This window comes from Aythya marila (assembly GCF_965140915.1).
Source record: "Aythya marila genome assembly, chromosome: 16".
NCBI classification, from domain to species: Eukaryota; Metazoa; Chordata; class Aves; order Anseriformes; family Anatidae; genus Aythya; species Aythya marila.
Genome location: NC_139057.1, coordinates 16,193,673 through 16,210,921, shown reverse-complemented (window position 1 = coordinate 16,210,921; position 17,249 = coordinate 16,193,673). Strand labels below are relative to the sequence as shown.

The window sequence follows — 17,249 nt, the reverse complement described above, 5'->3', positions numbered from 1 at the left end:
CCGTGCTTCCCACCGCAGACGATGAGGCGCTGTGAGCAGAGCACAGCTTGCGCCGCAGCGTGCGTTCAGGAGGCACGCGAAGCGCCGTTCCCCCGCGGCGCGCTGCCGTCCCGTTCCCTGCCGGCTTTGATTGGCTCGCGGCAGCTCCGCGCGGAGGCCGCGGTGGCTGCCGCCGCCCCGTGCCCTGCCGCCGCCCCGTGCCCTGCCGCCGCCCCGTGCCCTGCCGCCGCCCCGTGCCCTGCCGCCGCCCCGTGCCCTGCCGCCGCCCCGTGCCCTGCCGCCGCCCCGTGCCCTGCCGCCGCCCCGTGCCCTGCCGCCGCCCCGCCCTCCGGGGCGCAGAGGCCCCGCCCCTCAGGCGTGCCGCGGTGACGTCACCGCCCCGCTCCGCCGCAGCGCCCGCCGCACGGAGCCGCCGCTGGCACTCGCGCTCCGGCCCGGCCCCGCCATGCCCTCGGACCGGCCCTTCAAGCAGCGCCGCGCCTTCGGTGAGCCCCGCCCGGGCCCTGAGCCGTGGGGACGGCTCCGCGAGGGGCGGCCGGGCGGCGCCGGGCCGCGGTGCCCGGTCACGCGCGGTGGGAGGCGGCCGCCTGGGGAGCGGGGCAGGGGCTGGGGCTGAGCTCGGGGGACCCACGGCCACCGGGCCTCCGGGCTGGCCCCGGGGGGTGAGCAGGGCGGGGAGGGCCTGGCCTGGGGCTCGGGGACGAAGGGAAGGGAAGGGAAGGGAAGGGAAGGGAAGGGAAGGGAAGGGAAGGGAAGGGAAGGGAAGGGAAGGGAAACCTGCGCCGCACCGTGCCCCGCAGCCCCCCGGGGAGCTGCTTTTCGCCCCGGCCGCCCGGCGCGGGGGCGGCTCCCCGGAGCTCTGAGCCCTGCGGGTTCCTCCCTCGCCTCCCGGGCGCTGTTCGCTCAAGCGCGCGGCGTTGTGCAGGGGCAGGCGGCGCCTGCCGTGGAAGGCGCCGGGCCTGGTTGCCGAACCGATGGTGAAACCGGGTGGAACACCAGCTGCTGCTTCTCCTGACCTCTGCCAGCTGACGCTGGGGAACACGCGTGTTTCTGGCGGTCACGTCCCGAGCAGGGAGGGATCATCTGGGCGTTACTGCTAGGTGATGCCCAAACGAGGGCTATTGGTGCCAAACAGGAACTTGGGTGTCAGGTGCTGGCCAGGTGCTGGTTAGGGCATGTTTCCTACGCGAGGCTTTAAAACTGGAGCTTTTTCCTCCCAAAGTGCTGAGCCAGCCCCTCACTGCTTTTCTCTTGGACACTGTAACTATTTGGCAACTTATTGTCACAACCCTTCCAGCCTTGAGCAGTTACCCAGCCTCCTCAGGCTGCAGCGACCCATCCAAGTAAACGTGCACTAACAAAAATCAGGTCTGCTGCCTAGGGGATGCTTGCTTTGCTCACTGCTGTCTTATACTCTACTCTCCTAAGCTCTTTGTTAAAAGCAATAAAGTCCTAAATCAAACCCTTGGTAAGTACCTACTGCCAAACTGGTGAGAATCAGCTTATCACAGTCAGGAGGAGTCTGGCTTGTGCCTTTCCACATTGCTCAGACTTCACGCAAACCTGAAGGAAAACAAAATCCAAGTCTCAGAGCAGTTAAAAGAAAGCAGGATTAAAATAGCCTGACAGGGAAAGAGGGGGATGAGGGAGTTTGGTGCTGGCAACTGCCTGTGCTGCCTGTTTCTGTGTATTTTCCTCTGCCCTTTTGCTCCCTCAGCTGACTGTTTTGCAGAGCTTGGCCAGGGGGAGGGGAAGGAGGTGGAGGCCTGGCAGCCCACGCAGTTGCTTTGGGTCAGGGCTGGAATTGCTTCGTTGGAGAAAGTAAATACAGCTTGTTTTCATCGTCAAATCATTACACAACAGGAGCAGGAAGTGACTGTTTACAATGCAGTTGGAGAGGGCTGATGGAAAATATTTCCAGGGACACTGTACCCTCAGAATGGCTTAATTTTTAAGGCTTCAAAACTTTAGAGAAGTGGAACAGTTCCAAAAAAACAGAAAATGGAGAGTCAGGAATATGGTTGTTCACAAAAGCTGCCCAGGCTCTGGCTTGCTTGCTTTCACAGCAAGTGGCTTTCTTAGGTCTTGGTCTGCCACCTCTTAGTGAGGATCCTGCTTTTCTCCGTGCCCGTTTTCCCCTTGTAGTTTTGATAGCGAGATTTATTTTTCCATTGAGTTTCTTCTGTTTGTCCATCTGCTTTATCTTGTGTCTATTCTGAATAAATTTTCCAGATTCCTGCCCATTGTGGTTGAGGACTTGAAAAAGGAACTGTATGAGAAACACCAAAGGTTGGAGATGAGGCATGCTGAGGGCACAGAGTCTGGCTTTCCCTGTGATCCAAAGCACAGTGAGAGAGTGAGGTGCCATGAGCTGCTTCAGCCCTTGGCACATCTGCAGCAGGGAATCTTTGGTCTGGATGCATGGGGGTAAAATCTGGTGGTGACCCTCAGCTCCCCCATCCTAATCCTTTCTGGGGATGCTGAGGCTGCCGTGTTCTGCTTAGTCAGGCCCATTGCAGGAGTCCAAAACAGTTTCCAGAACAAAGCTGTGGTCTGTGGCAAAGAAACAGGGTGTGTCCTGGCTGCAGCTGCATGTGCGCTGCCCGATGACACCGTCGCACATCCTGTGAGGAGCATGAGTCCTCCAGCGGGTTAGGTGGCAATGATGCCTCCCGCTGCTCTCAGAGGGATTGTTTTGCAGTGTCAGTCCTGCTGTTGAGAGACTGCCAGCAAGCTTCAGGCTTTGTTTTCGCTGCGGTGTGTAACTGGTGTGAGTATGGACATGGACCTTACACCTCACCGGCCGGTCAGCCGAGCTCAGGTCTCGTAGTGAGCCAGCCTTGTGCCCTGGTGTCCTGTTGAAATTGAGGCACTTTGTGAGGAGACATGTACGTGTGTGTCCTGGAGCCCCTGGCTAGGTGACAGACTGAGGTTTGACCTCAGCCTCTATACACTGAATATTCCCATTCTGTATTCAGTTCCCTGGGAGACTTGCCTTCAGGTCTGCGAATGCACTTCTCTTTACAGAAAAGGCAGCAATAGGTGAGAGCAGCATGTAGAACTGAATTCCCTCTCCTCTTGGCTCCAGGGAAAAATAAAGCATTGCCTTCTCTGGGGACTCACCTAGTATAAGCTGGCCAAGCTTGTATCAGTTGAAAGACCACCAGTGGACAAACTGTCTCTGCCACGTGCCATCCTGTGCTTGTCATACCTGTTTTGCGTAATGGTCACTTGGAAAAATATCCTGGTCTTGTTCTGAGGTTGATTGCAGGGTCAGCTTGTCCTCATGCGCTGTGCTTTGAGCGCTCACGCTCTTGCAGCTGTGCTTTAACAGACAGGGCTCCTTGAAGTGAGGTTTGCTGTTTCACCTTGATGCCTGGTGGCCTCTACCTGCTTGTATTAATCGCTGAGGATGTTCTGTGACGTGATTTGATGTGGGGTTAATTAACAGCATTGACAAAAATATTTGTACAAGAGGAGTTATGTTGAAAACAAATGCCAGTGAGATGTACAGACTGCAAATATTTATTTTATATAGTGTGTATATATATATATATATATATATATATATACACACACTATATATATATATAATGAAAGCTCCCAACTGGCAGACAGGAATAATAAGGCCTGTGTGTCTCTCGGTCCTTACTTGATACTTTTTTCACTACAAAAAATGAAGATAACCCCTCCAACCAGAAGGGCAGAGGTTCCAATGAGTCCTGGACTGGTGAATTCGCCTCTGCCACTGCTGAGTTGTGGCCACAGCCTGGTCATCGCCCTTGGCCTCAGCCTGCCTTCTGCTGCCAGTCGTGGCGGGACCGCTGCCACCAGGGCCCTGCCGGAGGTCTCCCAGGACATCACCGTGCTTGTGCCACCACCTGTGGCCGACCACTGCGTGTACACACCACTAACTGGTTGGGGCATTGTTCGATGCCTTTTGTCTTGAAGGCAGTTTGAGAATAGGTTTTGAGGGAAAACAAAGGAATATATCCGAGTCTCTCCTGCCTGGCATGTCTCCCCAAATAGGCCCTGCAAATCTCTGCGTGTCCAAGCATGCTTGTGTGCAAACAGCAATGACCTGTGGTGGTTTTACCGTGCTGGGCAGCTAAACCCCACAACCGCTCTCTCACTCCCCCTCCTTTAGATGAGGAGGGGGAGAAGTAAAGCAAAGAACAACTCACGGGTTGAGATAAGGATAATTTAATTAAAGGGAAATAATTATAATAATTAAATAAAGACTACCATGAACTAAACAATTTAACTAAGGGGAAGTAAAAGGGAAAAGGGGAAAAAGGGAGGAAAACAAACAAACAAAATAAATGAAAGCTATATGGAAGTGCAGAGGAAAGAAATTACTCTCTACTTCCCACAAATGAGCGATGATTGACCACGTCCTTGAAGCAAGGCCTCAACGCACGCAGCCAGTGTTCGAGAGGAGGACCGACGTCTTCTCAACGAGAGCCCACCCCTCCCCTCTTCTTCCTGTTTCCACCTTTTATTGCTGAGTGTGACACCACATGGTATGGAATATCCCTTTGATTGGTTTAGGTCAGCTGCCCTAGTGATGTTTCTCTCCTCACTTTTTGCCCACCCCCTAGGAGGGTTAGAGAAAGGCCCAATGCTGTGCCACTGCTGCTCAGCAGTAGACACAACACTGATGTGATAACACTGCTGTTCCAGCTACAAGTACAGAGTACGGCACTGTATGGGCTGCTGTCGGGAAAGTTAACATTCCAGCCAGACCCAGTACCTGACCCAACCTCTGTACATGTGCAGATGTGTTCTGCCTTGTCGTTGTCAGGAGCGCCAGTCCTTTGTTTGAACAACTTGAAGCATCCTGAGTGGTTCTGAGAAATGTGAGTACATTCCTGCTATCCTGGAAGCTCGGGAGTGCGGAGAACAAACAAAAGGCAGAGGGAAGCCCTTGCAGAGGACAGCCTTCTGGCTGTTCATAAGAAAGGAACTTGTTCTTTTTCCAGGGTTAGTGAAACTGTGACTAAACATTGAGCAAAAAAAGATGGTTCTTTATCTGGAGCACTGATGTAAACACAGTGTGTACAATCCAGACATGGCACAGAAGGTATGGACTTGTTTGCCCCCCATGCTCAGGGGAGGAGCTTTCAACATCTGCTTTCTCCTTCTCTTTTTCTTGTCCTTTATACACAGTCCCTGTCTCTGGAAGCAGAGCCATTGGCTCCTCAGTGCCATTTTGTAGCAAGGGTGCACTAAAGCTTGTTGAGAAACAACAGCCTTTACTTGGTTAACTTCATCTGAGGGGAAGAGAAAACATCTGGTCTGATGTAACAAGACAGTGATTTCTTCTCCTGACTGAGTACACTACATCCATCCTCTCTGTGGCATCCAGGCTGATGCATCCAGCTGCCCTTGGGCTGTAAGTGAAGAGGGGAGGTCGAGGGTCCAAACCCCTGCAGTGCCGTTCAGTGTAGCAGGGCCCCTTCTCTTGGCCTGCATGCAGCTTCTCAAGGGTGGGCTCAACAAGGAAGTACAGGAGCATCTTCCACTGGTCCCCTGTGCCAGGCCCACTGCAAAGCTGTCTGTGTGCATGGAGCAGAGCTGTATCTTCCTCATAACGCCCCCCGTCACGTCACAATGATGTGACTCCAGACTTCTCCATCTCTCTTCATTTCGCTGTGTGTGCTGGAGCATACAGCGCCTGCACTGCTGCGTTGGGGATGTCCCTGGGCAGGTGCAGAGAGGAGAAGCCCTGAATTGCCCCATCTGAATGATGGAGGCCTGGTGTTCCCCTTGTGTGTTCCATGGCAGGGGGACACAGAGCTGTGCGACCAGAAATCAAGTCTCTTGGCGTGAGTTTAGACTTAGCAGCTGCTGCGTGGCTCTGCTTGGCGACGAGCTGAGCCCTTACCACAGATGTGACAGATACAAATGCTCCTCCCTGGAGGTAGGCTCAAAATCGTGCTCACATTGTGAAACCACTAAGAAAATGGAGCATGATTCCTGTTTAATCTATTTGTAAGCTCTACCTCTGATACCTTTCTGTGACAGCAGAGCATAACCCTCTACCTGTACCATATCTCAGAGATACACTTTGTGTTGGACAGCAAGTTCAAAACAGTGTGTTTTGTCCTGAGTCCTCCTACCCATCCAGAGGCCCCCAGCTTTGCAGACAAAAGAAGAAGGCTAGGAACAGTGATCACAATCTTTGCCAAGTTGCAGTCATGCTGCTGTCCCATGTGGCCTGGGACAATGGCCCTTTCTCAGCAGCAAGGACTGCCTTCCTGGGGCAGGGCTGGCCTCACCAGCTTCATCCTCCTGTCCTGGATGTGGGAGTGTCTCCTTGCGCCTCCTGCAGTGCCGTGGGCCTGAGACTGAGCTCTCCAGCACCAGACAGGGACAGGCAGGTTAGCCGTGGTGTGAGCAGATAAACAGGGATGTATTTCCTGGTAGGCAGAGGTGTCAGGCCTTAGGGCAGCATGTTACATAAATATTTATTGACATTCATCTGGAATGACCTGCATAACTTGCCCATGTCTTTGGCAGGTGCCAGCTCATCCCAGATGCATCCTTATTTCAGACTATCCAATTCCTCCTTCCTTGCAGAAGATCTCTTGGCGGGAGGACCATGCTCCAGCAACACTCTGCAGTGGGACTGAGCACAGCAGCTACTTGGGGAAACGTGTTGGTTTTCTGCAGCTTCTTTGGATGTGAGGCAGACTCAGCCTCATGCTGGCTGGCAGAGCACCTAGCAGGTGGCAGAGACAGCTCCAGGGCTTCCTGAGTGCTCTTGCTCAGCTCGGGTGCTGTTGACCTTGCAGCATGTTGATAGCATGTGCAGGTGGTGTTTTCAAATGCAAGTTGCAGTGTTGCTGTTGGTCACAGGCAGTAGAGCTGGTCACTGAGTCCATCTGCTGCCCCAGGGCAGTACCAGTGCCTGACCAGCATTTGTCTGCTGTCCCCTGAAAAATGCTTCCCCTTGTGCAACTGCTGTTGGAGACTTTGCCACGTGTTTGCCTTATGTTCCACCATCTGTATCTTTTGTCCAATTAAGCTCTTGTGCACCCAGGGCTGTCCTTTCATCCTGTGTCTGCATGGTGTTCGGCACAGCCAAGCCCTGTGTCCCATAGCCAGAGTTCCTGGGCGCTTCTGACAAACAGGTTCATGCTCTGAAAGTTGTAAAATTTTCCACTGTTGTCCTTAACTGGCATAATGATATCATCCTATATTGCCATTGGAGATGTTGTATGTCCACATTTTTGGGAGAGCAGCTCGGGAAGGACCTCAGTCAAGAAAATAGCAGAGATCCCTGTGCTTGGGACAATTTGCAAGCTTTGCTGTTCGTGCTTAACAGCTGAAACAGCAGTTGGAGGAGAGAGAGGCAATTTTCTTGGCATATGCACTGCTACAAAAATACTCCCGTCTTTCAATAGGCCCTAGCAGTGAAGTGTTTTTTGTTTTTTTTTTTTTTTTCAGGAACAGCCAATAAAAAAACGTGGTTTTTATCTTACTGCCATTTTGAGCTTTTGCATCCTGGCAGTAGAAGCCTGGCTCCCCTCGTGGCTGATGAATGGTGCCCACACCTGGGAGCAGAGGCAGTGCTTCTCCCTCTGGTGTGTGTCTGCAGTTTATTCACCTTTGCTCGGCCCTTTTGAAATAATGGTCTTATTTCCGTTGTTGTCATCCCCCCCAGCTGGAGTCCCTGAGCTGCCAAAGTGCAGGGAGGTGTTTGGCTTGTCCTTGTGGTGGGGAAGGACCAGAGGAAAAATGAGGGTATGGGCTGGGTCCTGTAAACAGCTCTTGGAGGGACCAGAGGAAAAATGAGGGTATGGGCTGGGTCCTGTAAACAGCTCTCATTCACCGATCAGCCAAGACCTGACTGTAGCCAGGTGCTGCAGCAAAGGGGAAAGTCTTAACCTCAACTAGCACAACTATAATTCAGGAGAAGAACAAGGTTTGTAAGATCGGATCTGCAGCATGTGAAGCATGACTGCAGACACTGCTGGCAGAAGGGGAGGGAAGCTGCCTACTGGCAGTGCCCTGCATGGCCTGGGGCTGGGCTGTCCCCTATCAACAGCCGCTGCACGCTCCTGATCCCTGTTCCATCCCTTCTTACTGTTTTCTCTTTATTCCTGTGATTTACTTAATTAGACCACATGTGAGCTAAATTAAAGATAGTAGTATATAGCTATTCTTTGCTGCAGGGTGTTGAGGATGCTTTCTTGAGGCAGAGGATTCACATCCACCTCTGTTGTGCACATAGAAATGACCCCGTTGTGCAGGGCTTGGTGCAGGATGGCTTCTCCCGATTCCCAGCCCTACTTGGGCAGGAGATAGTCGTGGAAGTAATTGGTACACTAAGACTAAGAGGGGACTGCACGTGATCCTTAGGAGATCTTTGGATGTCCTGGAGACTTCTGCCTGAATCTTCAGGCACCTGGACAGCTTAGGTCGGGTTGCCCTGAACGGCTTTCCTGAAGGTAGACTCTGAAACGGACAGCCCCTGGAGCCGAAGCAGCAGCACATTCTGCCGTTGCTTTGTGATAATGCCAAGCTGCTGGGTCCCACAGGGTCCTATGGGATGAGAGAGGCTGAAAAAGCTCCAACCCCTGTGAGCAGAAGGACCAGATTCTGGGTGCGTGGCAGGTCTCAGAGGGTGTGAATAGGCAGCTGTTGCTCCAACTAGTGAGAACTTCAGAGCTGATGGCTCATGCCCTGAATTCCTGCTGGCTTTGAGGAGGCTCATCCACATGGCAACACCTCTATAGAGATGGCAGAGAGATGCAGGACAGCGTGGATACTGAAGCTGGAAAAACACAAAGCACTCTGCAGGCTATGTTAGTCCCCAGCAGATCTGAGTCAACAGCAGTCAGGTTGTCTAAGTATGTGTGCCAATATGCTGTCTGCTCCTGCTTCGGGCTTGTAGGCTTTGGGATGTGCTGTGGAGTGCATTGAGCAGTAGGAGCAGGGCTCTGCAGGGAGGCAGGCATATGCTGCAGGCTGGCTGCTCTCTCTTGGTGCCCTACATTCCCAATGGGTTGCCATCATACCAGCATCACCTGTGCTGATTTCTGTGTAACTCCTCAGTGACTGAGACCTTGGGAAAGTTGGCTCCTTCATGGGATAACTCTGTATGCCCCAGATCATTGGATAGGGTGAAATGGAAGCATTAAGAAACACATATCCAGTCATGAGAGCCGAAACAAGTATGCTCAAATTTTTCATTCAGTCCAAATAATCTTGCTGTCTTGCTAGCCCATGAAGCACTATAGAAGGAAGGTCTGGCTGTTCCTAGTAGAGGGATGTTTTCCTCTCAGGGGAGGCAAAAATAATGCTCGAAAACTTCTGTGATATGGTGATTTTGTAGCCTTGTTGCCTCTAAAGAGTTCCAGGCTGTTCCCAAAGTAGTATCTGCAAGCAACAAGGTTTTATTGAGTAGTTAGAGGAGAAATGCTCAAAACTTATGGGTAGAAAATACATGTACAATACAGTCACCTGCACTTGCCCTTACCTCAGGTAAGAGGCACTTGGAGGCAGGTCAGGAGGCACTTGGGCTGCCTGAGGAAGGCAGCCAGGCTTGGGGCAGGTGCTGTGGGCGGCAGGGTAATCTAGGACAGGTCCTGTGACATCAAGATCTTCTACGAGATGTTTGCATGTCTGGGCAGCCTGTAGTTATCGGCCATAACCCATGGCTCACACACTGTGATCTGTGACACTGATTCTCCAGTGCACTTCAAAGTCTCTGCAGGCTGTGCGGTGCCTCCCAGGAGGAGGCCGGGGGCCGCCGTGTCCCTGTGCGGGACACACAGCCTGCTGGCACCCTGCTCGGCTTCCCCACCCTCCAGTTTTGAATTGGGGCAAAAAGTAGAGGTTCCTCTGGCAGATCAATGGGGGGGGGGGGGGATTGAAATTCTCCTGTCAGCTCAAAAAGCATGCATACTTTCATGTGCTGCCTGCTGTATGTATCAGTGAGTGTGAACTCTGGAGGAAGATGTGTTAGAATGTTTGGGAGTAACTGCAGGAAAAAAACCCTACAGCGTATGGGTCCTTCTCCTTGCTTAACTTTGTTCCCCTGTTTCCACTGCAGGTCTAGAAATACTATCTCTCAGGCCAAGAGCGGTTGTAGCTGCAGATCTGTGATGGTGAAGGAGTCCTAGTTGACAAGGTGTATCTCTTTAGGACTGAGGCACTCTGCCAAGTAGTGCTTGCAAGTACACAGCAGGCAGAAGGAAATGGCTAAAACCTAGTCCCAGATGGAGAATCATCTGGGGAAGCAGCCAGGAGACATGAGGAGCCTGAGCTTCCAGAGCTGAGACCCTAAAGCTGCTGCTGCTACCTGGCACTGATGGTTATGAACTCTGCTCACATGGATTTAGGAATACAGATTTATAATCCTTACAGTTTTATTTCAGTCACTTTGTTTCCACATGTTTTGGCCAGTTTTACCAGGCAGGGTGGCACTTCCCATCTTTGGGGGGCGATTTGGGTGGTGAGAAGCCATAAGGGTCTGCTCACTGAAGCTGAGATTGTGCTGACAATCTCACTGCTGCAAGATATGAAGCAGTGGCCCAGAGAACAGAATTTGTATTACTTTTGCCATATCCCTCCTGTCAGTTTGTAGCTTGTAGGTTGGCTGCTTCGTTTTGACTTGAATTATCACAGCCAGATGTTCCTAACTTCCTTGTTTTACTTTTTTCCTTCCAGCGGATCGTTGTAAAGAAGTACAGCAGATACGAGAGCAGCATCCAAACAAAATCCCAGTAAGTGCTGATTCTTGCTCTTCTCGTAATTAACTGTTAAAGTAACTTCACTTGTGTTGCTGGGGCTTCCTATGCATTGGAATAAGCAAAAGGGTTTGAGCCTGCAGCTCTATGAGATTGGGAGAAGATGGCCCAGATGGAGAGGGCTCACGTCACACCCTTCCTGCTAGCAGGACTCACAGCAAGCTGTGTTGCAGCTGCTGCCCTCTTCCTGCATCTCCGGTTTCTACTCTAGGCCTTTGGGTGAGTCCCCTTTTGCTTTTACAGAGGGCCTGGAGGATTTGCAGCATGTGTGGCTTGACTTTGTGCCCAGGGAAAGACAAATCTCTCCATGAGAGTGCTTCCTGAGGGGGTGAGGAAGGGGTGCAGGTGTGGGGGACTGCATGGGAAGAGCACTGTTGATGTGTTTGTCTCTGCCCAATAGAGACAGAGGAGTAGATAACCTGAACTCTACCTGAAGGAAGGAGTTTTCTGCTTGTGTTTGAAGGAAAATCACATTGTAGAATGATGCCTGCCTGTGCTTAAGATTTTCTGACACATCTCATAAGGAGATAGGCAGGAGCTGGGGGCTGTCCTGTGTTTTCCTATCCACCTTATGCCAGGGGCTAGTTTTCTGTCTCCGCATTTCCTGAAGCTGACTACATTTCCATGGCAAGAAATGCTGACTGCAGGAACACACAGCTCCTACTGAGGAGGCTGTGGGTGTGTGTCGAGGGGTGCTGCTTCCACTTAGTTCTGCTGGGAAGGAACCTCCAGCTGAGGCTGGCAGGCAGCTGTGGGGTGACTCCGCCTCAGCTTCATGCCTCCTTGCTGGGAGCTCTAGCTAGAGCCTGCAGCAGATGCTTTAGAAACCCATCCTCTGCCCCATTAGAGGATGGGCTGAGCTTATGCCTGCCCATTGCCCTCACCAGCTATTGGCTCCAGCACTCTCCTTCTGGAGCCCATTGAAGTTGGACCTTTGAAGAGCAGCTGCAAGCTTCAAACCAGCTTTGTTGAGTTGAAGGGTCTAAAATCAAAGAGGAACAATCCTGTTCAACCCAGCTTGCACTGGGGGTAGCAACAGGAGCAAGCCCAGAGCACTTTAATTCTCAGCTAAACGAGATCTGGTGACTCATGGACAGCAGTGCTGCAGAGGGAAAGCCAAGGCTGTGTTTGTGCTTTGAAAAGAAATATCTGCCAGGTTATAGGGTTAAACAAACAAACACATCTGCACATTCACAGAGGAGCACAGAGATGCAATGTCAGTTAGGGGACCCAAAATAATACCTGGTCTCAGGACAGTGGTGGATGGAAACTTGAGTTATGTACTCAGAGGAAGGGACAGCCTTCCCTGGGCTCCTGCCAGGGCTGTGCCAGGGACCCTCAGCTCCAGTGTCCAAGGCCAACAGACCTTGATATGAGTAAATGCCGGAGTGCCTTTGAGACTGAGGGGACATTGTACCTATTCCCACTGAGGGACTTCCACCCTACTCAGCTGGACAGGGGGAGGCTGTTGATGATGGTAGCATTCACAGGAGTGTTGATCTGTGTGGCTGGCTGTGTATGGAGATCTGTATGTGTTATATACGTGCATTGCTGTGTGTGCACATGCCTCCTGGGAATACATCCTTAGCCTTGCTACACGGAGCCACAGCAGCCTTGCCTATGTCAGGTTGTAACATCTGTTCCCATTCCCTAACAAAATCCCTTCCATCTCTTCAGTCTGGGCCCCACAACAAGAGTTGAGTTTGTGAATGCTGCCCAGGCCCCTGCTGCAGTGGGACCGTGTCTCCCCAGGCTCTGCCCTAAGCCTTCCCATCTGTGCCGAGCTCGCTTTATGTCTGAGGAGGGTTCCTACCACGAGAGGGGGTTGTCCCATGCTGAGGAACCCCTGGGCTGGGGCAGCAGCTTGAGAGAGGTAGTTCTGTATACAAGCCCAGTGGTTTCAGGGATGTAATATTAGCATTTGATCATGCATTTAACTCCAGAGCTACGCAAGAACTTGTTATCCATTGGCCACGTGTTCCTTAGCTGTTACCGAAATAGCAGCTCATGCTCTGGCAATAGAAACTCTTGGAGCTGTTCTACATGATGGACCCTGTGTTTACTCAAGGCACAATGTAGCTGTTGCTTTACCAGCTGGGACATCCTCATCAGCCCGTTCTTGGATTAATTCAAAGGCTTTTCTTGGTGGGATGGAACTGTCTGGTAATTAGAGATAGCTACCTGTCTTTGATACACGAGTGAGAAATGAGGCACAGCCCAGGTGTACAGGGCCCTCTACAGCTGAAGGTGTACGTGCAAGCAGTTGCTGCGTTGCTGTCCCTTTGTGCACACTCCTGTTAAAATTCTGAGCTCCAGGTGTTGCCTCTGTGTCTCCCAGTGGCCCGAGCTTTATCCCTGTATGTGGCTGTTGTGAGAGTCCAGCCCCTTGAGACTGTTCCAAAATACTGGACTGTTCCAAACCTGTAGCCAAAATACTCATTTGTGAAAGTGAAACTCAAATTGAACAGGATAGGATAGCTTTGTTTGTGCTTGCCTCTCATTCTGCAGGGAGTAAGGGAAGTTAGGAGGTATGTAAATACATAAAATCATTCTTTTAGCAGGACCCTATATGGCAAAAGGGAGCAATATCTGTTTTTTCATGGTCTTTTGCTCTGGAAAAAGAGGAGACACATGGCTAGTGTGAGTACATGGGTGTATTGAGGGACCCTTCATATGTTGGTTGTCCTGTTTCTTTGGCTTCTGGGTTTACCTTGTGTGACCTTTTGGGGATGGGCTCTTCGAGAGGTGTTTAGGTGCCTTGTGCCACTCCCTTGTCTGGGCACTGCTTAGGGTGCAGGCTCTGTGCTAGAGCACACTCCTGTGCTAGGGGACACTTCCTCCTGTTACACCTGAGGAGGAAGCTCTGCAAGTGGTGAGCAGGCTGTGGAAGGAGCTGAGCCACCTCTCTGCTGTCTCCTGGGGGAACCAAGCTTGGCTTGAGTGCAATGTCCTGCAGTCCCCTGCCTTCTGCTGGCTGCTGTGACTGGCAAGGTGCCTCTCTCCAGCACTGTTACCAGCTGGGCTTCAATCTGTTCCAGGCCAACACCCTTGGAGATTCCTTTCTCCAGGGGAGAAATGAGTCTCAGTAGCCAGTGGTAAATAAAGGCTGCAGTGGTGTCACCCTGCAAGACAGAGAAAGCTGAGAGTGGTGTCTGGGAATACCACCTTGTTCTCACTCCAGACTTTTCCCTTGCTGCTTCTGCTTGTGTTTAGCTTCACCTCCGCAATCCTTCCGCCACAGCAGGGGCTGAGAGGCAGTGAAGGCAAATCCCAGTTGGCATCCTTGCCCTTGGCCCCACTGTTCCCCACAGCTCTGCATGGGGCATATGGCATTGCATGCGCTGTGTATGTGGTGCTGCTCCTGATGAAGGTGCAGCCACACAAATGGTGTGTTGTCCTGTGATTCCTTCCTGTCTGGTACTGTTCAGGACTCTTCTGGCTGTCTGGGAACAGCTCTCCTTCCCAGCAAGACAAGCGCTGGTGAGGGGACCCTTCTCCAGGGCAGCCTCTGCTGCAGAGGGAGAGAGTAGGAGTGGGAATGGGGTGCGCAGGAGACCTTCTGCACTGGGAAGGGATCTGGATGTTCTTCCACTGCACTTCTGACTGGGTCTGCAGGGACCCCAGAGATGCTCAGTGCTTTTATTTGTGGTCAGGCAGCAGGAGCTGCCTTGCTGCTGCTGACAGAAGCTGGTGTGCCACCAAACAGTTAAGAGAAAGGCAAATCAAGCAGTATTCCCAAAGGCAAATCCCAGTGTTCCCTGTTCCTTCTGGATCCATGGAGCCATCTTTTGGGCAGCATGATTTATGCATGCTGCTCCGTGAGTGTAGGTGTGGTAAGAACTTTGCCAAGCAAGATCTCTTGAAAGTCAAGGAGGACAGGCTGGGCTGTTCCCTTGGTGGCACTGTGCTGAAGTGCCATGGAAGCTCCCTGCCACCAGACAAATGGCCATGGGTTCTGATGCATTTTGGAGTCAGTGTGGCTGACTGTTATCATGAGGCAAGGAACTGGCAAAATCCAACCCCACCTTTCTGAAGGATTATGTTGGTGTGACTTTGCAGTTATTTATGACAACTTTGCTTATTTGGGAATACCCACAGCTTTTCCTAAACAAGCAGGGTAATGCTGAACTGCAGCAGCTCAGCTTCATGGCACAGAAGGGATGGAAAATGTCTCCTGTTATGTAGAGGCTGTCTGGTCAGGACTGATCAGGTTGAGCAAGCTCCTCTTTCTCTCCCCCCGTCCTCTCCGCCATGTGTATGGGGAGTTGGACCCTTAGCTCAGTTTTTGGTAAGTCTGAAAGTGATGTTAAAATACACTTTGCTGCTATTACAGATCTCCTGCATGTTAGGGGAGGCATCAGTCCACTAGAGCATCCTGTTTCTCAGTCAGCCAGAGCAGTTGATATTTAGTTCGCTTATCTTGGATGCTCTCCACTGTTTGGCTCTGGCAGGCAGGCTTGGGAATGACTTCTTGCTGAAGAGCTGTCTGCAGCCAACCTGGCGGTCACTGCTTGTGTCCTTTTTTGTTTCTCTGCAGGGAGAAACAAGGAGGGCCTTACCTCAACTTCTCCACTTATATGACCTTGAGGCTATGGCTTGGGGCACTGTAAACTGAGGCTAACCCTGCTGTTGACTTTCTCCCCAGGTCATCATTGAACGCTATAAAGGGGAGAAACAGCTGCCAGTGCTGGACAAGACCAAGTTCCTTGTCCCAGACCATGTCAACATGAGTGAATTGGTCAAAATAATCCGGTGAGTAGGGTGGCCCTGACTGACGTGCTGTGAACACAGAGAAGTGGGGTGAGGGTGAGGCAAAGGCAGCTGCTGAGGGTGAGGATAGAGGACAGAAAAAACACAGCAACATTTTGTTGTAGTATGGACAAGTTATGTCTGTGAGGGATACCCAGCACCTGATGAAGGACTATGACCTCTCCCTTACTTCATGAGCTGACAAAGGGGACTCCGGTTCCCTTCCTTTATCCTTCAGCTCCGATGGAAGAGTCCCCTCTGCTTTGCCCAACGCAGCAGTGTTTGGAGAAAGGAGCTTTGCAGAGCCCCAACTCCTGATGCCTTAGAACCCCTAGGAGCTCAGCATGGCTCACCAGCAGCATGTCCTGAGCATATGGGAGGAGGTCCTGGTTGTGCTGGCCCAGTCCTATGTGAACAGCATCGTGGGGGGAGGCAGAACTTGCTCTCACAGTGAGTTGACCCAGGTCCTCCTGCCATTGCCCCTCCAGGCGCCGCTTGCAGCTGAATCCCACCCAGGCTTTCTTCCTGCTGGTGAACCAGCACAGCATGGTGAGCGTGTCCACCCCCATCTCAGAGATCTATGAGCAGGAGAAGGATGAGGATGGCTTCCTCTACATGGTCTATGCTTCCCAGGAGACTTTTGGCTACTGAGGCCTGCCGAGAGGTGGCATGTGGAGACGGATGAACTGTGGTGCACAGGCCCCTGGCCTTGGGAAACCGCACAACCAGGGGCTCGCAAGAGGGGACCTGTGCTGACTTCCTTCTTCTCCCTTCCTCCCCTTCCTTTCACCCTCTCACCAAAGAGGCTCGTCACGTGTATTGGACTCACACAACCCTTCAGCTCTGTGTAGATAGTTCTGTTCCCTCCATGCGCATGCACATGTGTGCGTGTAGACCTATAGACACCCAGGCACACAAATTGGGCCTCAGCTTCCTGTTCCATCCCCTTAGCATAACCCCTGCTGCTCTCACTGTGTGTATGTGTTTCTAGCCTACTGCCAGAATGGTTTGGCCAGTGGTGGAGAGAGGTGTCCTGGGACACTGAAGAGGACACTGTCACCTTCGCTTTCAGCACAGGGAGAGCTGCCTCCTTCTCCCAGACACTAATAAAGGGCAGGAAGTCTGCAAAAGCAGCAAACAAATGTTATCATTGCTCCTGAGTTTTAATTGATTTTAATTATACCCGTATCAGATTCTTGGTGCTACTGAGTAGATGTAAGTGTCTCTATAGGACTGTGGATAATGTATATTCTTTAGTTGTTTTTGTTTTGTTTTGTTTTGTTTGAGGGAAAGGTTGGAATAGGGAGAGGGGGTAATTTTTCCTGTTTTCTGTAGGTAAATAAGGCTTTGTTGCACTTTAAGTCATAGTAGATGTCAGAGTGAAATTTACTTTTAATTTATACAGGTTTGCTATATATAGTGCTGCTCCTCTGTTGACAGTTGTACCTAGATTGTATTTGCTTCTTTTTTTTTTTTTTTTTTTTTAAATAGAACTTATTTCCCTTCTCTATGTCTCCCCATTGCATGCAATTTTTCAGTGTCAATGTGGCAAAGAGTTTGTTCAAGGAATGTAATGATTTGTATTTGCTACATTCCCATTCCTGTTTTGTATGTATTATACCAAAAAATATATACGATAAAATTCCACCCAGTTTAATCTATACAAAGGTACATATATAAATATATATATATATATAATAAATATAAATTCAAGTTGTGTCTTGTAGGAATGTTCTGTTT

General features: G+C 51.3%; 1 protein-coding gene across 2 annotated transcripts; it reads left to right on the top strand.

Annotated features, from left to right (window-relative positions):
• Positions 1 to 350: 350 nt before the first annotated feature.
• Positions 351 to 16,997, top strand: MAP1LC3A (microtubule associated protein 1 light chain 3 alpha). Of its 2 annotated transcripts, none has more exons than XM_082773287.1 (4): positions 351 to 485; positions 10,681 to 10,736; positions 15,406 to 15,512; positions 16,501 to 16,997. In XM_082773287.1, the coding sequence occupies exons 1-4, from the start codon at positions 446 to 448 to the stop codon at positions 16,667 to 16,669; spliced, it is 372 nt and encodes a 123-aa protein (XP_082629413.1). In that variant the 5' UTR covers positions 351 to 445; the 3' UTR covers positions 16,670 to 16,997. The 2 variants fall into 2 exon arrangements, with proteins under 2 accessions (XP_082629413.1, XP_082629414.1); XM_082773288.1 differs by having other exon boundaries at positions 15,998 to 16,997.
• Positions 16,998 to 17,249: the final 252 nt, after the last annotated feature.